Source organism: Sphaeramia orbicularis, chromosome 15, assembly GCF_902148855.1.
Source record: "Sphaeramia orbicularis chromosome 15, fSphaOr1.1, whole genome shotgun sequence".
NCBI lineage: Eukaryota > Metazoa > Chordata > Actinopteri > Kurtiformes > Apogonidae > Sphaeramia > Sphaeramia orbicularis.
In genome coordinates this window covers 47,523,267-47,549,650 of record NC_043971.1, presented here as the reverse complement: position 1 = coordinate 47,549,650, position 26,384 = coordinate 47,523,267, and the positions used below count along the sequence as shown (strand labels likewise).

Genomic DNA, 26,384 nt, shown 5'->3' with positions numbered 1-26,384 from the left:
CTTTTACTGAGTGATTTTGTCCAAGATGCATGTTTGTTTCTTTTGTATTGCATGTTTTGATTTTTAAATTACATGATTTATTGTTATGATGTATGATTGTATGATGAAAGTTTCTAAAAGATTCTACAAAATGGCGGCGCCACAGGAGGCAGTGGCTGCACCAGCTCGGAATGACACTGAAAACCCTAAAACCATCAAGCTTAGAGTCAGCCCAAGAAAGGGGTACATCCGTTGTGATATTCTGCGCCTCCAGAGAGGAAAAAGGGGATGCATCGTTATGGGCACCAGAAATCTACGGAAGGTCTTGGGTCTACTACAGAGGGACCGTGAGGCCAGACAGACACCGATATCTCCTAACACTGTGGTCCATCAAGAGAGGCTGAGATGGCGGCGGTGTATGCGGAAGCAGAAACGGGGGACCCAAGGCGGTGTTAGCACAAGGGCTAAGGCTAGTCCTTGACGCATGCTGCTTCCTTCAATTCTGGTGGCAAACATCCAATCGATGGAAAACAAACTCGATCACATAAGACTGGAATACACACCAAAACGGGAGGTGAGAAACTGCTGTGTTTTTGTGTACACTGAGACGTGGCTGAATGAAAAAACAATGGACGATGCTATTAGCCTAGCAGGGCTAACTACCCACCGGGCTGATAGGAGCAGCACGCTCAGTGGAAAAACTCGGGAAGGGGGTGTGTGCATCTATATCAATGACAGATGGCGCAAAGACTCTGTTACAACTTTTACACACTGTTCATCAGACACTGAATTTTTATCAGTTAAATGCCGGCCCTTCTATTTGCCCCGTGAGTTTTCAGTGGTGTACATTATTGCTGTCTATATTGCCCCTTATGCAGATGTTAAGTCAGCCTTGGACTCTCTCTACCATCACATAAACAGACTGCAGACTTCTCACCCAGAGGGAATATTCATTGTTCCTGGTGATTTTAGCCAAGCCAACATGAGGACAGTCCTCCCACACTTTTTCCAACATGTGAGTTTTTGCCACCAGAGGAACCAACATACTGGACCATGTGTACACAAACATCAAAGCACCATTAAAAGCAGTCCCTCACCCTCACCTTGGTTCGTCAGACCATATCTCCATTATGCTAACTCCGACATACAGACCTTTGCTCACCAGAAACAAACCCTCCATAAAACAAGTGAGGGTATGGTCGGAGGGAGCACTGACAGCACTGCAGGGATGTTTTGAATGCACTGACTGGTCAGTATTCAGAGAGGCTGCCACCATAGACCAGGCCACAGACATTGAGGAATATGCTGAGGCTGTATTTGCCTATATCTGTAAATGTCTGGAGGACGTCACTTTTATAAGAAACATCACAGTAAGGGCAAATGAGAAGCCGTGGATGACATCTGAGGTCCATGCTCGGCTGAAGGAAAGAGACTCCTGTTCTAGGTCTGGTGACACCGATGCCCTAAGAACGGCCAGAGCCAGGCTGAATAAGGCCATTAGACTAGCTAAAAGGGCCCATGGACAAAAGATTCAGGAACAATTCCAGGATCATAGGGATTCCAGGAGACTGTGGCAGGGAATAAAATTTTTCACAGACAACAAGACCACTTCTGCAACCTGTGATGACAAGACTGATTTCCTGAATGAACTTAATAAGCACTTTGGATGCTTTGAAGCACTGAACCAAACCCCAGCAGCCAAGGCCGTCCCAGTCCAGGAAGAGGTGGCTCTGACCATTTACCTTGCGGATGTCTGTCGGACCCTGAAAAAAATAAACATATGGAGGGCTGCAGGTCCAGACCACACCAGACCAGGGCGCTGATGGCACTGTGATCAGATAGTTGCCAGAGAACAAACAATTACAAACAGCTACGAAAGTATTTGCAAAGTTTTAATAATCAACAGCCGATAACATAGTGGTGTATTAAATGATACCGTTTCTACAGATTTAGAAAAAAAGCTGCGAATAAGAAAATGAAGCCTAAGAGGAAAACATCTACACAAAGAGAATGCCAAACAACTGACTCGGCATCTGAGGAGGAAAACGTGGAAGGACTCAGTCAAATTTTGAGAGAAATCAAAGAATTCCACCAGGAAACTGCTCGAAATTTTGACGTGGTGAAGAAGGACATAAGTGAGATTAAGAAAAAAAATCAAAGAGCTGGATAAAAGGATGAATGAAGTGGAGTCGAGGATCACAGTAAATGAAGACCAGGAAGTCACATTGTCAAAGGTACTGATTCATAGCCTTCATATTCAAAAGGATTTGGTGGAAAGATGTGAGGACTTTGAGGAACGATCGAGAAGGAAGGATTTGAGAATTTATGCAGTGCCTGAAAAGTCCAAGGGAAGCGACATGATCGGGTTTGTGGAAAAGGCCTTACGAGACACACTGAAAATTGAGGGGGTCATACCGATTGAAAGTGCACACCGTTCTGGACAGCTGATCCAGCGCAACAGCAACAAACCCAGATCTATTGTAGTTCGTTTCCAAAGTTATAAAGTGAGACAGATGGTGCTTAGGGCCACTGGGGAGAAAAAGGAGATTCGGCTGGAGAACAACACCTGGATTTATTTTGATGAAGATTTCACCTCCAAAGTGTTTCAGGAGAGGGCAAAATACAGGGATGTCCGAAAGCAGCTGAAGGAGAGAGGGATAGAAGCACGTGTGCTTTTTCCTACAAGGCTGAAGATAACAGAGGCAGGAGGAAAGGTGAGGATGTTTCGGGATCCCTGGCACGCAGCAGAGGGGCTGTGCGACCATGGCGTTACCATAGAGACGACGCCCAGAGAGTCCGACCTGGAGTCCATGCTGAAGGCTGCGGGTGGGAGACAGTGCGCAGGAGGGGCACGAACCCGGCAAAGGAGATGATGTCTGGAGTAAAGGCACTGCTGAGCGTTCTGAAAAAGTATGAAAAGGATGAAGGAGAAGAAAACGGTGAAGAGTAGGTGAAGCTTGAAGACTTTAAGACACTGGGGTAATTTAAAGCCAAATAACTTCATCACCTCAAACTTTTTTGAGGTTTGATTACACTGATTACAAACTTCATGATTTTGAACTTGAGGTAGATCCTGAACACCATGTGTTTAATTCCATATGTGATACATGTGAATACTATACTGAGGATCAATTGAATAACAGTGTTGATTTGGGTCATACATTTTCGTTAATACATTTTAATTGTAGAAGTCTCTATACAAATTTCAGTCAGATCAAGGATTTTGTACATACAGTGAAAAGAAAGTTTAAAGTCATAGCGCTGTCAGAAACATGGTTGAAACAAGAGAAAGGTATTGATTTTCATATGGATGGTTATGATTTGTATTATGTCAACCGAACCAATAAGAGAGGAGGGGGAGTGGCCTTATTTTGTGACAGTAACATAAAATGTAGGCCAGTTGAAAATATGACTATTGCAATCGTCAATCTAATGGAATGTATAACTGTGGAATTTGACATTAAGAGGAGGCATAATATTGTTGTTTCATGCATATACAGATCTCCAGGGTCAGACACTGAACTATTTAAGGACAAAGTGGAAGAACTGATGAATAAATTAGGTGAAAATAAAACCTATATTCTCTGTGGATACCATAATATAAATCTATTAAAAGTATCTACACATAGCATAACATCTGATTTTTTGGACACATTATACAGTAGGGGTTTATACGCAGTGATAATCAAGCCTAGTAGGATTACCTCAACTGCAGCCACATTGATTGATAATATATACATAAATGTATTGGACAACAAAGTCACAAGTGGGCTAATTATAAATGATATAACTGACTATTTACCTATATTTGTGGCATATGGCTGCCATATGGAGATAAAGAATGAGGAGAAAGTTTATAAGCAAGTAAGAGTGAGAACTGATGAAACAATAGATCAGTTTCAGAATGATCTCCTCAAGGAAGAATGGACTGGGGTGTATGTTGGAAATGTCAATGATGCATATGAGGTTTTTCTGAACAAGTACTTGACACTGTATGATAAGAACTGTCCAAAAATACAATATAAGCAAAAAAAAATTATCATGAGAAAAAGCCCTGGATAACGAAGGGTTTACGGAAGGCATGTAAAAAGAAAAACAATTTATATAGAGATTTTATGAAATTTAGAACACAGACAGCAGAAAAGAAATATAAGGTATATAAAAATAAATTGACAACCATTCTGAGACAAGCAAAAAAGGATTATCATAGTAAAATGTTAGAGGGCAACAAAAGTAATATAAAAGAAATGTGGAAAATTTTAAACACAGTAATAGGAATTAAACTTGCATCTACAAGTCTGCCTAAGCATTACACCAATGGCAAGGATGTTATAGAGAATATGAATGAAGTAGCCAATGAAATTAATTCTTTTTTTGTAAATATTGGACCCAATCTTGCAAACACAATAGAGAAACAGGATGAACAAATAACAACTGGTTGGAATGGAGGAAATAAAGTAACTCAGTCCATGTTTCTTAATGAGGTGAGTGAAGATGATATAAGATCTATGGTCACAAAATGTAAAAACAAGACTTCTACAGACAGTGATGGAATTGACATGATTATCGTAAAAAAGACTATTGATTGTATAACAAAGCCTTTAAACCATATTTTTAATCTGTCCTTTTGCAAAGGAGTTTTTCCAGACAGAATGAAGATGGCAAAGGTCATTCCACTGTTTAAAGCAGGAGACAAACAGAACCTGACTAATTACAGACCAGTATCTTTGCTGTCACAATTTTCAAAAATACTCGAAAAATTATTTGTGCAAAAATTTGATTCTTTTATTGAGAAAAATAATTTGTTAAATGACAGTCAGTATGGCTTTCAAGGTAGTCGTTCCACAGCTCTGGCATTAATGAACATAATAGAAGAAATCACAAATGCAATAGATAATAAGAAATATACAACAGGAGTATTTATTGATTTAAAGAAAGCATTTGATATGTTAGATCACAACATTTTAATTTCAAAATTATTTTCATATGGTATAAGAGGAGTTGTTTTAGATTGGTTAACAAGTTATTTACACAATAGACAACAGTATGTACAGTTTGCTGGGAAAGTGTCTAATTGTTTAAAAATTGAATGTGGAGTTCCACAAGGCTCTGTTTTGGGGCCAAAATTATTTATTTTATATAGTAACGATATATGTGATGTATCAAAAATAATGCAGTTTATTTTGTTCGCGGATGATACAAGCTTTCTTTGTTCAGGAGATGATTTAAAAACGTTAGTACAGAAAATAGAGAATGAGATGGTTCAACTCAAAAAATGGTTTGATATAAACAAATTATCTGTGAACTGGAATAAAACTAAGTTTATGGTGTTCACAAATAGAAAAAAGGAAGAACATGTTTCAGTAAGTATATTAATGGGGTTAAGATTGAGAAGGTTTCAGAAATTTGTTTTCTGGGTGTAATAGTGGGCGATAAATTAACATGGAAGCCACATATTGCTTATGTTAAAAAAAAGGTGTCTAAAAATATTTCTGTATTGAGTAAAGCAAAATATGTGCTGGATTATAAAGCAATGAGAATTTTATATTGTTCACTTATTCTGCCGTATTTGAGTTATTGTATTGAAGTATGGGGCAACACATATATGAGTAACACAGAACCATTGTTTTTATTACAGAAGAGAGCAATAAGAATCATGTATAATGTTAATTTCAGGTAACATACAAATGAGTTGTTTATTAAATCAGGATTGTTTAAGTTTAAAGAGTTGGTTTAATTAAGGACATTGCTGATTGTGTTTAGAACGAGAAACAGACTTTTGCCTGCAAACTTGCAGAGATTATTTGTTTTAGTGTCACAGGATGAAGAACATAGAAGGAGGTTTAATTTTAAACAGCAAAGGGTGCGGACTAACGTGAAGAAAATGTAACATCTCTGTCTTTTTGTCTGCTGTTTCTCTTTCTTTCTCTTTTTTTCCTCGGTCTCACTCTCAGCCACACCTCCTCATTGCTCTTTCTGTCACACCTCCTCATCAGTTGATTCCCCTCACCTGTGAGCACACCTGGCTCATTAGGTAGAGGGTTTATATTCACCTCTCTCTCCTTTGTTCTCTGCCAGATTGTCTTCTACTCGTGAGAAACTTTCCAGCGTTGTACCTGCCTGATTCCTTGTGTCTGATCTTGTTCGTCCCTGACCTGCTCTGCTGCCCGTCGTCTGATCCCCGTCTGACCCGTCTGCCTGGTTCTGCCTTTTTGTCCGTTTCCCTGGTGCTCGACCTGCCCTTTGTCCCTGACCACGTCTCTTTGCCTGCCGCCTGGTACCGACCTGTTTCCGCCTCAGACCCTGCCTTCTGTCTCAGCCCCACTGGACTCTACGGACCCCCGGTTACTGGACTATCTGCCTGTCCCCGACGCCCCCCCTTGCCTTACCCCTGTCGGATTACTCTGAGTTTGTGACTGTGTTAAAAACTGTAACTGTTGTATTGAACTCCTGTTGCTACTACATAGCTTCAGTAAAGGTTTACAAACTCATACCTTTGTGTCGGTCTGCTTCTGGGTTCCGGTTGTACCCGTTACAGTACAATCTGGCCAGAAATGGACCCAGCGGACCGAACCTCGGAGGGGGCTCGCTTGGACCGTGTGGAGCAGGGAGTAGCGGCTATCGCTGCGCAGGTCCAGCAGCTGGCGGCCCTCATCACACAGCAGACTTCTCCCGCACCCGATCCAGCTCCTCCGGCTCCGTTTCTGGGTTCCTCATCAGATTCCACGCCGGAGCCCCGGGTAGGGGAACCAGAACGTTACGCTGGGGATCCAGAAGGCTGTAATCCGTTCCTCACGAACTGCTCCATCCTGTTCGCTCTGCAGCCACGCACGTTTGCGACTGAGGCAGCCAAGGTCGCTTTCGCCATAAACCATCTCACCGGCAGAGCTCGGCTGTGGGGAACGGCTGAATGGGAGAAAAGTACCCCCGCCTGCTCTTCATTCCAGGCTTTCTCTGAGGAGCTGCGAAAAGTTTTCGGACTGGTGACTTCGGGTCCTGATGCCACGGGTGGACTAATGAGCGTCAATCAGGTAATCGGTCTGTGTCTGATTACGCTATAGACTTCCGCACCCGAGCTAGACTCAGTACATGGAACTCAGGTGCACAGTGTGATGCTTATCTGAGCGGATTAGCCCCTTACATCAAGCATCAGCTGATTTCTTTCGATCTTCCCTCATCTCTGGATGGTTTAATTGAATTAACAACACGATTGGATCGACGCATACAGCTGTGGAGGCAGGAGTCACGTCGGGGTGGAGGACGCCAAACTTCACTTCGAGCTCCGGGGTTCCCGCCTCCTCCCGATCCACAGACTGAGACTCTTGCTGAGGGAGGGGTGGAGCCGATGCAGGTGGGACGGACCAGTTTGTCAGCGGAGGAGAAGGAACGACGGCGCCGTGAGAATCTGTGTTTGTACTGTGGTCAAGCTGGACACTTTGTTTCTAAGTGTCCAGTAAAAGGGAGGGCTCAGCAGGGAAAAGGGGCATCCTGTTGAGCCGGTTTAAGACATCCGCCCCAACCACCAGGCCGTTGTTCCATGTGCAGCTCCAGATGGCTTCAGAACCGTTCACCCTCGCTGCTTTCATTGACTCTGGGGCGGATACTAATCTGATGGACGAGGGTCTGGTCGAACAGCTGGAGTTGGAGCTAGAAGCACTTCCCCGTCCAGTTCCAGCCAGTGCTTTAGACGGACACCTTCTAGGTACGGTTACTCATCAGACAAAGCCTATCACAATGTTAATAGCTGGAAATCACCTTGAGACCATCCAGTTCCACATACTGAAATCACCTGACCTACCGTTAATCCTTGGTTTTCCTTGGCTTCGGCGTCATAACCCACACATTGACTGGTCCACGGGGTCCATTTTGGAATGGAGCCCTGCATGTAAGTCCATCTGTCTCCAACAGATCCATGGTCCAAAACCCCCAGTTAGTTCCTGTTCTGCCATAGACCTGTCCCATGTTCCGTCTGTATATCATGATTTTAGGGAGGTGTTCAGTAAATCCCGGGCCATGTCTCTGCCGCCGCACCGTCCTTACGACTGTGCCATAGACCTTTTGCCAGGCACTACTCCCCCTAAGGGCCGTCTCTATTCCCTGTCCGCTCCTGAGAGAGAGGCCATGGAGACTTATATTAATGAGGCTTTGGCTGCTGGTATTATCCGGCCATCATCATCCCCCGCTGGAGCTGGATTCTTCTTTGTGGATAAGAAGGACAAGACTCTCCGCCCCTGTATAGATTACCGGGGCTTAAATGACATCACTGTTAAGAACCGTTACCCTCTCCCTCTCATTTCCTCTGCATTTGAGCTGTTGCAGGGGGCCACCATCTTTACTAAATTGGACCTCCGGAACGCCTACCATCTGGTACGGATCCGTGAGGGAGATGAGTGGAAGACGGCATTTAACACCCCCACTGGCCATTACGAGTATCTTGTGATGCCTTTTGGTCTCACCAATGCTCCAGCTGTGTTTCAGGCACTAATCAATGATGTTCTGAGAGACATGCTGAATAAGTTCGTGTTCGTGTATCTTGATGATATTCTGATTTTTTCTCATTCTGAGCAGGAGCACGTACATCATGTCCAGGCGGTTCTGCGGCGCCTCCTGGAGAATTCCCTGTATGTGAAAGCGGAAAAGTGTGATTTTCACGCCTCCTCAGTGTCCTTCCTGGGTTACATCGTGGGACGGGACCGGATGGAGATGGATCCAGCGAAGGTTTCGGCTGTCACCTCCTGGCCAGTGCCCAAGTCCCGTAAGCAGCTGCAGAGGTTCCTGGGGTTCGCCAACTTCTATAGGAGGTTTATACGTGGTTACAGTACCGTGGCTGCCCCTCTCACTGCCCTCACCTCCTCCAAGGTTCCTTTCAGATGGACTACAGAGGCTGATGAGGCTTTCAGACATCTGAAGGACCGCTTCAGTTCAGCACCCATTTTGCGTGTTCCAGATCCAGAGAGACAGTTTGTAGTGGAGGTGGATGCCTCTGATGTGGGGGTGGGAGCAGTTCTCTCTCAAAGAACTGCAGATGACCTGAAAATGCATCCCTGTGCTTTTTTTTCCAGGCGGCTGTCCCCAGCAGAGAGAAATTATGATATTGGCAATCGTGAACTGTTGGCGGTGAAACTGGCGCTGGAGGAGTGGCAGCATTGGCTGGAGGGGACCAAGGAGCCATTTCTGGTTTGGACTGATCACAAGAATCTTGAATACATCCGTACAGCTAAAAGGCTCAACTCCCGTCAAGCACGTTGGTCCTTGTTTTTTCACCCGCTTTAATTTCTCCCTCTCTTATCGGCCAGGCTCCCGTAACATCAAACCGGATGCCCTGTCACGGCAATTTATGGTCGGGGAGGGAAGCAATGATCAGCCAGACCCCATCCTCCCAGTCTCCTACCGCATGGCAGTCCTCACCTGGGATGTGGAGGAACGAGTAAGAGCCGCCCTGGAGGATCAGCCGGGTCCCAGCACCTGCCCCCAGAACCGCCTGTTCGTCCCTCAGGAGTTAAGGTCAGAGGTTTTGCAATGGATTCATGGTTCAAAACTCACCTGTCACCCTGGTGTTCAGCGCACCCTGGAGGTATTGCAGCGGCGGTTCTGGTGGCCGTCCCTAGTGGAGGACACTACAGGGTTTGTCAACGCATGTCCGGTCTGCAATCAACACAAGACTCCTCGTCGCTCCCCGGCCGGTCTCCTTCAGCCACTGCCTATACCCCACCGACCCTGGTCACATATTTCCTTAGACTTCGTCACTGGGTTACCTCCTTCTGAGGGGAATACAGTCATATTGACAGTAATTGACCGTTTTAGTAAAATGGCACATTTTATTCCCCTGCCCAAGCTCCCCTCAGCCAAGGAGACCGCTGAGGCGGTTCTCTTTAATGTGTTCCGTTTTCACGGCATCCCAGTGGATGTTGTGTCAGATCGGGGCCCCCAGTTTACCTCTGTCTTCTGGCAGGAATTCTGTCGGCTACTCGGTGCCTCGTCCAGTTTGTCATCAGGGTTTCACCCACAGTCCAATGGTCAGACGGAGAGGATGAACCAGGAGATGGAGACTACTCTCCGCTGTATGGCATCTAAACATCCTGCTACCTGGGTCAAACAGCTGCTGTGGGTGGAGTATGCCCACAATACCCTCTCCAGCTCTGCCACAGGACTCACCCCGTTCCAGTGTGTTCACAGTTTTCAGCCTCCGCTTTTTCCTGCAGCGGAGGTGGAATCATCCTGTCCGTCAGCAGAGGCTTTTATCCGCCGCTGCCGTCAGACATGGGCCGAAGCCAGAGCCGCACTGAAGCGAGCTGCTGATAGGTATTCAACCATCGCCAATCGCCGTCGCTCACGGGCCCCCCAGTATCAGGAAGGACAGAAGGTCTGGCTGTCCACCCGGGACCTACCCCTAAGAACTGAATCTAAAAAATTGACCCCGAAATTCATAGGTCCTTTCCCCATCGAGAGGGTGGTCAATCCAGTGGCCGTCAGACTGAAGCTTCCTCGCACTATGCGCATTCACCCCACTTTCCATGTTTCCAAGGTGAAACCTGTTCATGTGAGTCCCCTGATGCCCGCCTCTCAACCCCCCCCTCCCCCCCGGATGATTGATGGCCTCCAGCCTTTACTGTGCGCAGATTGTTGCGCTCTCGTCGCTGGGGCAGGGGGCTCCAGTACCTGGTTGACTGGGAGGGTTACGGCCCTGAAGAAAGGTCTTGGGTTCCAGCTCGTCAGATCCTAGATGGTCAGCTCATCAGTGATTTTCATCGTCTGCACCCTGATCAGCCATCTAGTAACCGACACCACGCCGCTGACAATGGTGTGGTTTCCCCTCCTTCCCACGCTCCTGAATCGCCGGTGGAGGAGGAGGGGTCGAGGTCAGAAGAGGAGGTCCTTTCTGAAGAGTATTGACTCTCCGCCACACTCCTCCACCCACTCAGCTTTGTTTTGGGACGTCAGGGGCCATCCCTTGAGGGGGGGGTTCTGTAACATCTCTGTCTTTTTGTCTGCTGTTTCTCTTTCTTTCTCTTTTTTTCCTCGGTCTCACTCTCAGCCACACCTCCTCATTGCTCTTTCTGTCACACCTCCTCATCAGTTGATTCCCCTCACCTGTGAGCACACCTGGCTCATTAGGTAGAGGGTTTATATTCACCTCTCTCTCCTTTGTTCTCTGCCAGATTGTCTTCTACTCGTGAGAAACTTTCCAGCGTTGTACCTGCCTGATTCCTTGTGTCTGATCTTGTTCGTCCCTGACCTGCTCTGCTGCCCGTCGTCTGATCCCCGTCTGACCCGTCTGCCTGGTTCTGCCTTTTTTGTCCGTTTCCCTGGTGCTCGACCTGCCCTTTGTCCCTGACCACGTCTCTTCGCCTGCCGCCTGGTACCGACCTGTTTCCGCCTCAGACCCTGCCTTCTGTCTCAGCCCCACTGGACTCTACGGACCCCCGGTTACTGGACTATCTGCCTGTCCCCGACGCCCCCCCTTGCCTTACCCCTGTCGGATTACTCTGAGTTTGTGACTGTGTTAAAAACTGTAACTGTTGTATTGAACTCCTGTTGCTACTACATAGCTTCAGTAAAGGTTTACAAACTCATACCTTTGTGTCGGTCTGCTTCTGGGTTCCGGTTGTACCCGTTACAGAAAATGTGTATTTCTTTTGTGGGTGTCAGGATGTGGAATTCTTTGGCAGTGGAAGAGAAGAGCTGTGCAAATATTTTTCAGTTTAAGAGGTTGTATAGGAAAAGAATAGAGAAGCTTTATAAAAGCATGTAATGACAATTCAATTTATGGATGTTGGATTTATTTTATTTGCATTGACTATCAGGTAAACCATTTACTGTAATAACTGTAATGGCAACGTATCTGATGTAAGCAGATGTTTCAAGAAAGGGGCAGGTATTATAAGTTTTCTTCATCCTGCTCCTTTCCAATCATTTAGATTGGAATGAATAAATGAAAAAAAAAAAAAAAAAAAAAAAAAAAAAATATATATATATATATATATATATATATATATATATATATATATATATATACACCCAGCTGGGTGCTTAAGGGGTGTGCAGAACAACTGGCGCAGGTCCTGAATGACATTTTTGATATCTCTCTGGGTCAAGCAGTGGTGCCAGTGTGCTTCAAAACAGCAGCTATCTTCCCCGTACCCAAAAGTCCCTCTGTCACCAGTCTTAATGATTACCGCCCTGTAGCCCCCACCTCCATTATCATGAAATGCTTTGAAAGGTTAATAAAAGAACACATCACCTCCATCCAACCCCCACATCTGACACCTTTTAGTTTGCATACCATCCAAACCACTCTACTGAGGACGCTTTATCCACTGCTCTCCACCTGACTATGGAACATCTGGAGAACAGGAACGCATGGGTCCGGATGCTGCTGGTTGATTTCAGCTCTGCATTTAATACCATAATCCCACAGCATCTCATTAACAAACTGGGCCCACTGGGACTCAGCACCCCCCTGAGAAACTGGATTTTAGATTTCCTGACAAACAGGCCTCAGTTTGTGTGTGTGGGGGGGGAACCAGTCAGATACCATCACTTTAAGCACAGGCTCCCCACAGGAGTGTGTGCTGAGTCCCCTCCTCTTTACCTACATGACCTATGACTGTTGTGCAAAAACCAGCAGTAATCCCATCATAAAATATGCAGACGACACAACAGTGGTGGGGCTCATCCAGAACGAGGACGACTCACACTACAGAGAGGAGACTTCACTGATTGGTGTAACAAAAACAGCCTGATCCTGAACGTGGAGAAAACAAAGGAGATGGTGTTCAACTTCAGGAGAAAACACCCCCCCACACACACCCATTTACATCAGAGACTCTGCTGTGGAGATTGTGGAAACATCCAAATTCCTGGGGGTTCATGTCTCTGCCAATCTAACCTGGTCCCTGCACATAAACTTTGTGGTTCAAAAGGCCAACCAGCGCCTGCACTTCCTCCGCTGGTTAAAGAGAGCCCATCTGAGCCCAGCTGTCCTCACCTCCTTCTACAGAGGAACCATAGAGTCTATTCTCTCCAGCAGCATTTCCCTATGGTATGAGAGCAGCAGCCTCATGGACAGGAAGGCACAGGCGAGGGTGGTGAGGCTGCACAGAAAATCATTGGGTCCACACTGCCAGCCATGGGTGAGCTGGCAGAACAGTGCTGTCTGTCCGGGGTGAGGGGGATTGTCAGAGACACCTCCCACCCCTTCAACAAACTGTTTTCCCTCCTGCCCTCAGGAAAACGTTTTCGGAGCCTGAAGTGCAAAACTGCCAGTTTTTTAAAAAGTTTTTATTCAAGAGCAATAAGACTGCTAAACAAAAGTTGAAGGGTGAAGTGAAATAATGGAATGTACAATGATAGGTGTAATAGTGACCCCTTCATCATGCAATATTTCTTTTTTATCTTTATTAACTATTTATATATTTATTTATTTTAGTACAGTTTTTAATATTTTGTCATATATATGGGTTGTTTTTAGTTGTTTTTGAGATTCTTTTTCGTGCTGTGCATTTTGCTATTTCATTCTTTAACAGCATCTGGAATGTTTTTATTGAATGACAATTAATAAATCTGAATCTGAATTATGGACTTTAATATTGTGAGTGTGAAGTGGGCATTGCATGTTGTGTTGCCTTGTAATTTTACATGGACCTTTTATGGTGATTGAACTGTCAGGGATGGTGCATGGACTGGCTCACCTGCAACGCATCCATCTTAATGAACTGACAATCAGTGAGTGGGTGAATCACAAACCCTTTAAAAAGCCCAAGGCGCCTGCTCCAGGGAGGTTTTTCTTTTTTTTGCTTCCCCTTGGTTGGAGAAAGATGAAGCAGGAGTTTTTTATTTCGGATGCATGGAACGAGGAAAATGCAGGCTGACGGAGGAAGCTACAGCAATTGAAGATGCTTTTGTGACTGATATGCCTGTCACAGATAAGTTAAAGGAATGTCGGCATTAAACCGGACGGATGTGAAGCGTTTCCTTTGTTTTATGATCAGTCACTAAAGACACTTTGTACCACAGCTTCTCCTCATAGATAGAGGCAGAAGATGCTGGAGTGAGAGGAAGATGCATTCAAGGCTGTCGGTGACTGTGGGAAAACCGTGTGATTGGCTTACTGGACTCGTGCCGGACTTCTACGGCTCTACACTGGCTTTTGATGGTTGGATGAACCCCCGACTGCAGAGCACACTATTTTATCTTATGTTAGTTTTCTCTTAAACTGTAAATTTGGTTTTAAGTGTTTTTAGTTTAGGGCCATTACTTTTTACCTCACTGCAAGAGCCACGGTTTAACTTTTATAACTGGAAAGGGAATAAAACTCTTTCTTTTTAACTTTTGGTTTCTGTTTATGTTGTGCTGTTTGTATTGTGCTGGCCCGGGATCCTTTTTTTGAACCTACTGGGAACAAAAAAATAAATAAATAAATAAAATAAAATAATAATAATACATTTTATTTATAAGCGCCTTTCAAGATACCCAAGGACACTGTACAACAAGACACAACAGATAATCCATAAAATACACAGAAATAAACAGATAAAAGAATAATTACTACATATAGAAATGAAGATGTAAAATGGAGAGTAGAAGTTATGGGGGGTAGGCTATTCTAAAAAGGTGAGTTTTGAGTCTGGATTTGAATGTGGGGAGAGAATCACAGTTATGGATGGATGGAGGGAGGGAGTTCCAGAGCTGAGGAGCAGAGCGGCTGAAGGCTCGGCCTCCTTTGGTGCTGAGGTGGACAGGGGGCACAGTGAGGTGGATAGAGGAGGAGGACCTGAGGGAACGGGCTGGAGTGGTGACATGAAGGAGGTCTGACAGGCACTGAGGAGGGAGATTGTGGATGGATTTAAATGTGTGTAGGAGGAGTTTGAATTCAGTTCTCTGTTTGACTGGGAGCCAGTGTTGTTCCTGGAGGATGGGGGTGATATGGTGGTAGGAGGGGGTTTTGGTGATGATAAGGGCGGCAGAGTTATGGACCAGTTGCAGCTTATGGAGGGACTTTTGGGGGAGACCAAATAGGAGGGAGTTACAGTAGTCAAGGTGGGAGGTTACGAGACTGTGTACAAGAATAGAGGTGGTATGGGGGGTGAGGGAGGGGCGGAGATGGTTGATGTTGCACAGGTGAAAATATGCAGACCAGGTGACGTTATTGATGTGGGATTTGAAAGATAGTAGGCCATCGAGGATGACACCCAGACTCTTAACCTGAGGGGAGGGGGAGACTGAGGTGCTGTCGATAGTGAGGGAAAATGTGTTGGTTTGGAAAGAGTGGATTTTGTGCCAATGAGGAGCATTTCTATTTTGTCACTATTGAGTCTTAAGAAGTTGAAGGGTGAACCAGAATTTAATTTCAGAGAGGCAGGAGGTGAGGGAGGAGGGCGGGAGTGTGGAGCAAGGTTTGGTGGTGAGGTAGAGCTGGGTGTCATCCGCAAAGCAGGGGAATTGGATGTTAAATTTTTCTTAAGATATTGCTAAGGGGGAGGAGGTAAATGATGAAAAGAAGGGGTCCCAGGACGGAGCCCTGGGGCACACCTGAGGTAACTGGGGAGGGATCTGACCTGAAAGTTTTGAGCTGAACGAACTGAATGAATCAATTCTTAATTTGTAACTGTAACAGTACCGTGAGCACAAAGTAGACCTCCTGGTACACTTTAGTCTACCTCTCTGTATTCTGTCATCAGCCACTGTGTTAGTTTGTGTGTAGCCATTTATCTCACCATCAGAAATAATAAAAATGCAATGTTGCTGTTGCCAGGTTTTAAAAATGGTGGGTTTGATTCTTGTGGAGTTGCTCTAATCACAGAACACTCAGAAAAATTTGCTTTTAAACTTTATAACTAATTCTGTACATGAAAACAACATAAAACTTGTCATAATGTTTAGCGTTTGGTTGCTGACATTGAAAACACTTATATGCATATTGGATTGAAGCTAATGCTCATCAATTTCAGTATTGCTCCTAGTCTAAAACAAATCACTGCACTGAATATCACTTCCATTGACAGCTTTCTGTATTGTGTCTTTTGGTCCATTTAGATTGTTAATGTAGACTGAAAATTTAAAATGTTATGATTAAAAATTTTCATGTTTAACTGACTTCTTGTAGGATCCTAAGTCAACCGTAAGGTTAAAAACCAAATTAAACTGAAGAAAATTAAGCTAAAAACTAAAGGAGGAGTAACTCCTCCAGAGTGTTTCTTTTGGGTCACTTTAGCAGTCCCCAAGCCTCCAATAATGTTGGAGGGTCAGAATTGGGACATTAAATAAAAACAAGAATTGACAAAATATAGTTTATTTGTAGACATATTCATGGTGTTTTTATACTCAATGCTTGTCTCTCCCACAATATTATTCCTCTCTCTTACATCAATCATTACAATTATGCGCATGTTTACAATTATGCTAATTAGCTGATGACACCCTATTGTAACTTCTACTGACTTTAAGGACAGACAATAGATATTACTGAGGAGTTGGAAAGACTGACCTTGTGTCACTCAGAGCCACATGTGGGATGAGCAGAGGGGCCACAGGTCGGATTCGGAGCACCTCCCTGATAGTGGCCTCCAGGTAGGGCAGGTTTCCTCTGTCACTGAGCTGAGGCGACCGTTCAGAACCCACCTTACTGTCCAGTTCCTCCTGGATTTGCCTCTGTGTCTGAATTCACACATATCAAACATATCAACAGTAAAATGTCATTGTGAACTGAGCCCTTAACTGATGTGAGTGTTGGGGTTTTATTAACAGGCAGTGGCAGAATGTATTAAGCTTATTATATGTACATTAAAAATTATTCTTACATTATAGACACAACCTCCCTCTCTCATTCCTACAAACACCTTTTGTAGAAGATTGGCTTTTTCATATTGGTTCATATCCACACACCTCTGTCATATCCCGATTACTCTATACAAAGATGGTAAAAGGGTCAGTTTTAGGGTGCCAGTAATTATCTGACATAACCTGTTTAGCTCTGGGTCTATTTTACAAGCATGGCACTACCTTGAGTGCGAGAGTGGTCTGCCTTAGAGTCTCTGGGTCTGTTCCCCAACTGCTGCTTGCAAGCTCGCTGAGGAGGTTGTTTCTAGTCGAGGCCTTTTGCTTTAGTTTTGTAATTTGCTCTTTGAATGTCAGAGACCGGTCAAGTGTGACTCCCAAGTAAACTGCTTGGGTGTGGTTTTCCAGTTCCATGTTGTCCCAGGTGATTTTCAGCTTTCTGATGGCATGTTAGTTCTTCAAGTGGAAGGCACAGACCTGTGTCTTGCTAGGGTTGGCGTTTAAGGGCAGTATATCCCACAGACACTGATCCAATTCTGAATATTGTCACATTCTGACAATTAATGGAATATTAGTGTATATATAAATGTATATAAGAGATTTTTTTTTCTCTCTCTCTCTCTCTCTCTTCCTTTTGAATGATGTGCCGACTTGAATGGCACTGAAGTTGATCACCTCCTGTCAAACTCTTCCAAGTTTTTTGGGTGATATGATGGTGCAATAGTTAGCACTGTTGTCTCAAAGCAAGAAGGTCCTTAGTTCACCACCACAGTTTACCACTTCCTCCTTCTGTCCACAGACATGCACCTTAATGGATTAACTGGTCAGTGTACATCATCCCTACAGGAGCTGTATGCAGGTTTGTGGCCAAAACTGGTACTGCAATCACATTCAAAATACTGTAGGGCATGGTATCCCTTCCCCCTCCCCCCAGACTAGAGGTTGCCAGATCCAGCATAAGCATCTACTACAAGGAGCCACCATGGTAAGCAACAAGTTGTACACTGTAAGTTTATCGTCTGTTAATTATGTTTATGCTTCATAAACATAAACTTCATAAAATGTTGTCACAGGGTAGTAACTAATTCAGTTCTATCAGAAAAGATCGAGACTACTGACAAATAACTAATGTTAGCAACAGAGGTCGCGTTAACGGAAAATACTCCAATTTTTTTCAAAGATGATGGAAAATTCTGAAGGCCGTCCATCATTTTGATGGATTCAAATACAGAAGGTAATCTACCAAATAAAGTTTTCACACAACACTGTGAACAGAACCTGCTCACAGGATTGCTGGTCTGTCTGTCCCATAACAGCATCCTACCTCTTTATAGCCCTACAGCGCCACTGTTCACAACTACGCTGAATACAACACCGCAGAGTCCTGCACCGGGTCATGTACCGGGCAGGAAACTTGCAAAAACATGCGGGGACGGCTAAAAAAAAAAAGAAGAAGAGGGGCACAGGTTAAATTAAACAAAATGCGGGTGGTAGTGGACGAGGTAGTGAAAAAATAATAGAAGATTCATGGAAGAAAATAATTTGCATTTAATGATGATGATCATCTAATTTGACCATGGTTGATCCCCAGCTGGTTTGTTTTTTTGTGACATGAGCATCACCTGTTTACATCCGGTCACAGACGTCATTGAGCAGCACATATTAAAGATTTATTGATGGCGTGCCTTTTAGCCAAAAATAAAACCCTTAAAAGTGAGTTACTGTGTAGACAGTGTGTTTAATCACGGGTCGGGTCAGGTTGTGGGTGCGACTACAGTTACTGCATCATGTTTTTGAACATTAAATACTACTAAATATTTCTCACTGTCATTCAAAATTTAATTTAAAATGATGGATAATGATGTGCTATGATGGAATTTTTATGACCTTGTCCATCAAAATGACAAACAATAAAAATGTCTGGTGCAACCTCTGGTTAGCAATGGTCATATTGGTCAACTTGTTCTTCAAGTGAATAGTCCACCAAATTCTACAGGTTACTACACTATGTGTAAAGACTGAAAGAAGACTCATTTGACTGATATAATGTCTCAGTTATGTTTCATATTGCCACATTGTGCAAATGGCGTCTCAGCATAATGCATTACTAATGTTAGCCATAACAAGTCACCGTTTTTGTTTCTCAAACTTTTAGAAAATTAGCAATGTCAGTGTCGGTCTTCAAATTCTTCTCTTCTCTGCCATCTTCATCTTTCAAAAGCATCTCCTATACATATCCTTGTTTTGTTTCTCACTTTGTCACAACATATTTGGGAACCATAACAAACCTTTTAGGTTAAGTAATGCCAGACATTTGTGATCAGAAATGTTCCTAGCTGTAGTTCAGTGAGAACTGGCAACCTGGATGCCGAAACACTGACTTTGTGATTGAGAGGTAGGTAATGGGTGGCTCATCAGGCCAAAACACAAAATGAAAATATAATGATAACTTGTGGGCTGCTACTTAGCTTTTCAAATGCAAATATTCTGGCTGGACTACTACTGTCAGTGATATCAGTATTTGAAATGAACATGATTCCTTAATGTCAGGTGACATATCAGGGCCATTTTATGATTACTTGGAATACATTCTTATATACAGCTCCTTTAAGTGTAAATGTGAGAGTGTGAATGGTTGTTCATCTGCATATGTTGGCTCTGTGATGAACTGGTGACACATCAGGGTGAACCCCAGTGTCGCCTGTTAGTAGCTGGGATAGACTCTACTATCCCTCTTAAGGACTAAACAGTTCAGAAAATGAATAAATGATCAAACTAACTAAAGTGCAGAGCTGCAACATAAGACCTCTGGGAGTCATCACCCTATTCCAGAGGAACTGGCCTCACTGTGGATGCAGAACTTGTACTAAGCTTAAAAAAAGCTCCCTCTGAGCCCTATGTGTGCATGTACCTGTTTTATACTACTGTATAGAGGGTATGCATGTGACGTCACTGCTAGCGGAAGTCACTGCGGTTACACCCACTGAGTGGCAGAAAGAGGGAGGTGAGTAGCAGCGTTGGCTTCAATACTGTCTAAGCTTAAGAACAATATTTAATAAAAAAGGGAGAAGAGCTGTTGTGCAACTGATTGTATGAACAGGTTTGAAAAGCAGTTGGAGCTATTGTTTTACAGGCACTGAAAGCCAAAGAAAAGAGAAGTAGATGGATCCACAAATCCAGGAAACCAAACCTAGATTTGTGGATCCCATTCGTGTCAGGTAACATTAATTATGCTGTATTTTTGGGTAAAATCATACCTTAAATTACGTATTGTTTTGGCTAATGTTACTTCTTAGTAAAGCTCTTGGTTTCATGATCAGATCTTTCATGGTTTTTGTCTTCATTTTGTGATTATGAACCTTGTGCTCCTACATGATTTGTAAACTAACTTAAACTGAAGCTAACCTAGTTTTTCAAATACACGGGTACTCCAGCATAAAGCTACGACAGCATATTAGGGCCACATGAGAAAATAAAAACACTTGTCACTCCGGGTATAAAGTCATATAATATCAATAAAAAACCCGTAATTTTAGGATAAAGTCGAATACAAAAAGAATCACAATGTTATGAGAATAAAGTAGTAGTTATAAAAAAAAAATTCATAAAACAAAAATGTCATTCGGTTATGACATTAAAGTCGTCATATTCCGACAATAAAGCCATAATATTACAAGAAGAATGTCGTAATTTAAAAACAGGTGGGAAAAATATCATAATTTACAAGAATACAATCGTACCCTGCTCGTACAAAGCAGTAGTATCTGTGCTGTATAAAGTACTTGATATTAACTAGATGTAAATATCCTCAGGACCAGTAGATCATGCATATATTCACTGGGGTCAGTCGACGGTCTACTGTAAATGGACTTTGGATCAGCTGGTTCTCTGCCTAATTTTGGACCCTGGTTGTCAGTAATGATGAAACCATGTATAATTTGTTTCAGGTAAAATAGCAATGACCCCTAACCTTGGAAGTCAGGATACGTGAATTTCGGGCACATGTCAATGTTCGTGGGCCAATGTTCTTTGGTAGCTCATACAGATCCATGTCGAGTCCAGTTGTCCTTAATTTAATTTCATATTTCACATTTTCCCGGTATCACTGTGTTTTAATGCCTATTACGCCCGTCATGTGTGAGCAGGTTGATTTTTGGCCACTCAGTCTGACTTAGAGGGGCATCACCTGGGGGGGAAGTGACAAATGTACATACCCTCTATACAAGTAGTCAAGGTATAAAAAAGGGTTATGTTGTTCAGTACAGAAAGTGTCATTTTATTCAGCGCAGTGATATAATTTGTTCCTACTGTGAAATTCAGGTTTTGCTGATAGGCAAAATAAAAATATAATTTTGGGAGAAAAGAAAAACAGTTTTCTTTACACACAAAACACCTACTAAAACCAAACCAAAACTGTGGCCCAAGAACCAAAGTACTGACTGAACTGTGGGTTACCTGTACCGTTGCACCCCTAATAAGTTGTGGGCAACATGAAAGCCATATAATGTAGATACTCGTGAAATAAGATGACCATTGACCATAGGCTACACATGGGTTCCCTAGCCTCACAAAAGCCAATTTAATCTTTGATGGTGGTAGATGTAGGTGCTGTGGTGGTGGAGGAGATGGCAGTCAAAGAGGTATGATCTGAAGCTGGAGGAAAAACAGTATCTGGGTGGAGCTGCTGCTGAAGTGGGAGGAGACTGAGTGGGTGTAGCTGTACCAGCTATGGCAGTGTCAAACCTGTTGAAGAACTGATTGAGTTCATTGTCTTTGTCCACATCACCCAGAGTTATCTGGATATTCTTTTTCTTGTACTCAGTGATGATATCAAAGCCCCTTCCACTCCTCTGATGTTGTTGTGCTGGAGCTTCCTTTCTGTTTTGTTTTTGTAGCCTTTCTTGCTTGCTTCAGTATTCTCTTTCAGCTCATGTTGCACTTATTAAGTCTTTCTCGACAACTCTTTTTAAATACGTCTTTTTTTCTGGTAGAGCATTGTTTAATATCATTGCTGATCCAGGGTTGTTACTGGGGAAATGGTATTCAGTCTTTGTAGTTGATTGGCATGTCCGTATGCACCCTACCTGTGTGGTGATTGTAGGTGGCACCGAGCAGAGCCTATAGTAGTGGGTGGTATGTGGGCACTCACACAACTTGTTTTGGGTCCAGTGGTTGCAGCGTTTGGTACATACATAATTTTGTATCGGTCATTTTAAAAGTAGCTAACAAACCCGAAAAAGTGTGTTCACTTTGGTTTAGACAATTGTGTGACATTGCACGTTTACGTTTATTCCTGTGGGTGGTCCTTAAGGCTGTCTCATTAGCTTGTATTGGAGGGGGGTCTACTGCACACACCATTTTTTAACCTATAGTCTGTATGGTAAAGGGAGAGCCTTGGGTGCAAATTTTTGTGCCCCAAACAGGAAACGCGTCACTTGACTAAAATGACCAAAAACATTTTTAAACTATACTTGAATACAGATGTGAGTTGTATCGTGTATAGCTTGTTTATTTAAATATTCATGTTTTTTAAAAATTATTTCACGTGATTCTTATCATCTTCCTCTTCATGTGAGACAGGCGGGACGGCACCCTAGCACCCTCTGTTGATGAGCCACCACTGTCAGTAATGCAATCAACCATTCTGTTAATGTCTGTACTGCCCCTTTCTGTTTCCATTAATACATTCCAATCAGTGCTTTCAAAGTAGTCTCTTAGAGCCTTAGTGTCCTCCGGTGTCCATTTCCTGACAGTTGCTGGTCGTTGCAGTTGTAGTTGTAGGTCTATGCACACAAGGTTTGTAACATGACTGTAGAAATACTTGGTTGTGGTCTGATCTGCCTAGTGGTGGTAAAGGAGTAGCTCTGTTAGCCTCTTTGACATAAGCATACAACAGATCAAGGTGTCCTTTTTTAAGTCAGTTAACAGGAGAGTGGCATGATTGAAATCACCAGATATTGCAATAAATGCATGAGGATGTTGGTTTTGTATCTTCAATAGCATCACATGCCATAGAAGCCACTGCTCTGGGTTGAATATCAGTAACAATGACAATGATGTGTAATAACTCCCTGGTACATAGTGAGGTCTGAGACCAACTGCTAACAGTTCAATGCCTTCACAGCAGATCATTTCCTTAACATTAATATGACTGAAGTTACACCATCTGTTGTTTACATATAGAATAAGTCCTTCTCCTTTCACCCTAACATTTGCTACATTTCTGTGTACCCAAATCATGGTGAATCCAGGCATATCCACAGAGGAGTCTGGAGTGTTGTTATTCAACCAACTTTCAGTAAAACACATGAGGCTGGACCCACGATAAACCCTTCTGTGCCTGATGGAACCAATATTCAAGTACAGCCAACTGCTTGTGCTACAGGATGCTTTATTTGTAATTTCAACATTTTGAGTATTTAGCTGTTGTCATTTGACTTTGAAGTGTGCCACTTTGGCATCTGTGTTATCTGCTCGATTACTTCTATCTTTATAATAATTTGTGCTTATAGGGTGAGTTTTTCCTCTCTGAGTCAGAGTTTCTTCGAGCAGCATCTTGACACCAAAGGAACTGCAGTTACCTGGGGGTGGTGGATGAGGTAGGCCACAGCCCACTTGAGCACCGTGGTGGTGGTTTCCACACCGGCTCCAAAGATGTCACCCACAGTCATGAGCAGGTGGTCATCACTAAGACCCACTGCCTCTGTACCAAACTCTGCTGTGTTGTTGTTTTCAGTGCTGCGCTGTGCTCTTAGCAAAGCATCCAGCAGGTCTCGCTGAACATGGTCACTGTAGTCTGCCTGCAATGAAGCACAAGTGCATTATATACATTACATACAATTAGCATACATATAGAGTAAGATCTGATGTGTTTGGACCACGTGCATAGAACAATAGGTCATTCTGGTGTTTGTGAACAGTTCCAGTATAAAAAGTTAGTGACATTATGTGGTTTAAAGGCAGAGCCAGCGGTGCCCATTGAATGATAATTATTGCATTTGTATAATTATTTTGCCCTCTGTACGATCAAAAATCCTGTGATATATGATAATTTGACCTCTTCATTATATGGCTAAGTTAATGTATTAGCAAACACTATCAGGATACAGATCCTGTGCGTACATAGTACGCATCATGTTATGTGCCTCTTTACAGCCAATCAACACACAATGTAGCCCATATTGATGTAAGACAGCATGGGGGACATGAAAAATAGAGAATCAGCATGGAAAAGGAGACAGAAGACTCGTGTCATGTAGCACTTAGAGAACAGGAAGAACAGGAAGTAGTTTGTGTCATTAGGTAACTTACATCGAGCAGACAAGAATTCCATGTGGGGTTCCCCAAGGCTCGATCCTTGGGCCTCTTCTGTTTAACATCTACATTCTCCCACTGGCACAAGTTATAAAGAACAACAATATTAGTTACCCTAGCAATGCAGATGACACACAGATCTATATTACAATGTCACCTGGAGACCAAGGCCCTGTACAGGCTCTAGGTAAATGCATTGAGGAGATTAATGACTGGATGTGCCACAACTTTCTTCAGCTGAACAGAAACAAAACTGAGGTAATTGTCCTTTGGAGCCAAAGAGAAACGACTGCAGGTCACCACAGAGCTTCATCTATAGACCTAAACACCAACCATGCCAGAAATCTGGGTGTAGTGATGGACTCAGACCTAAATTTTGAAAACACATCAAAGCAGTCACAAAATCAGCCTACTATCACCTAAGAACATCTCAGCTGGACCTGGGAAAAAACACTCCATGCATTCATTTCAGTCGGCTTGATTATTGTAATAGTGTCTTTACAGGTCTACTAAAAAATCCATTAGAAAACTGCAGCTCATTCAGACTCTGCTGCTAGAGTCCTCACTAAGACCAGAAAAGCGACCAACATTCATCAACTCTGAGGTCCTTACATTGGCTGCCTGTTCGTCAGAGGATAGACTTTAAAGTTCTGTTGCTGGTCTATAAAGCTCTGAATGGTTTAGGATCAAATACATCGTGACCTCCTGACCCAGTATGAACCTACCAGACCTCTCAGGTCATCTGATCCAGTCTGTTTTCAGTTCCCAGAGTCAGAACCAGACACGGAGAAGCTGCGTTCAGCTTCTATGCTCCACATGTCGGAACAAACGCCCAGAAAACTTCAGATCAGCTGAAACACTCAGTTTATTTAAATCCAGGTTAAAGACCTACCTGTTCTCAGCTGCATTGAATAGAGTTTTTATTCTTTAAGCTTAAAGTTTTTATCTGTTTAATATCTGCTTATCTGTTTTATCTATTCACTTAATTTTGTTTTGATTTGTTTGTTTTCTCATGCCTATACTTTATTGCTTCTGCTGTAATACTTTTATGTAAAGCACTTTAAATTGTCTTGTACATGAAATGTGCTATATAAATAAACCTGCCTTGCCTTGCCTAGCAGAAAGAGAAGCAGATTCACTCAAAAAGTTAGCAATATCACCCGCTGGTGAATGGGAAAAAGACCTCATTTTTACTGGGTGGTTAAAATCTGTTATTGGCATTAGCACTACAGCTCTCTGTCACTGATGCAACATGCAAATGGTGGCAGAGTTCACTGTTATGACAAATCATGCTAGGCCTAAAAAAAAAAAACATCAGGAGGAAAAGAACTGTCTGCACAGGTGTAACAGTCCAGAGTATACCCCTGTCCGTACCTGAGTTTAAAGCGGCCAAGGCTAGTTTATATGCCCCTGGGCCTGATTATACCCTCATGATATCAGTAATTGTTGAGTGATATACACAAGAATTACTTAATTTCCAACATTTATGGGAGTTTCCAACTTTGTCAGGTAAGTTAAGTGAGAAAGCTAACAGACTTAATCTTAAAACTCTAAACCAGGGGTGTCAAACCAAATCTGGCCCTGCCAAAGGTTCCACTCTGGCACTCTGGGTGAAAGTGCAAAAATTATTACTGAAAGATATCACACTTAAGGGTGTTCAAATCATTTTAGTTCAGGAGCCACATACAGACCATTGTGATCTGAAGTAAAATAATAGCATAATAGTCTATAAATAAAGACAAATACATTTTTTCTTGGTTTAATGTGGAAAAAATAACATATTACAAATTACCCTTTCTCAATAAAATGTAAATAAATACATAAATAAAACCAAATATGAACAACTTGAAATGTGCAATTTTAACAACATTCAGCCATTTTCTAAATGTTTTGTCCATTTATAGATCCACTGTTATCTGAAAGTTGTGTTAATAATAAGTTGAGCCATAATATTGTAGAAATTGTTCCTATTTTAGTTGCAAACTCCAAAATTTTAACAAAATTAAGCCTGTTACCAAATGTTTATGTAACAATATATGTAATGCACATGTATAAATGACAAGTTGAGGCATAATGTTGTTAAAATTGCACTTATGTTTCTTATGAAATTTCCTTTTTTTTCAGGTTGTTCACATCTTTTTTTGTGAAATGTAAATATTTTCACAATTTAATGGGGTTTTTTGCACAAAAACAAAGAGAAAAACTTGGAGTTGTCATTATTTACATGTTATTATGTTATTATTTTACTCGTTCGGCCTGCTTGAGATGAAATTGGGTGGAATCTTGAGCCTGGAAGAGACATCCCTGCTCTATAC

General features: G+C 42.8%; 1 protein-coding gene across 1 annotated transcript in view; it reads right to left on the bottom strand.

Annotated features, from left to right (window-relative positions):
- cyp17a1 (cytochrome P450, family 17, subfamily A, polypeptide 1) overlaps positions 1-26,384 on the bottom strand; it is a 52,118-nt gene that overhangs the window by 7,664 nt on the left and 18,070 nt on the right. Inside the window, exons 6-7 of the mRNA XM_030156624.1 lie at positions 23,337-23,555; positions 16,466-16,635 (exon numbers count right to left, since the gene is read on the bottom strand). Of these exons, the coding sequence (XP_030012484.1) occupies positions 16,466-16,635; positions 23,337-23,555 (389 nt within the window). The remainder of the gene's footprint in view (positions 1-16,465; positions 16,636-23,336; positions 23,556-26,384) is intronic.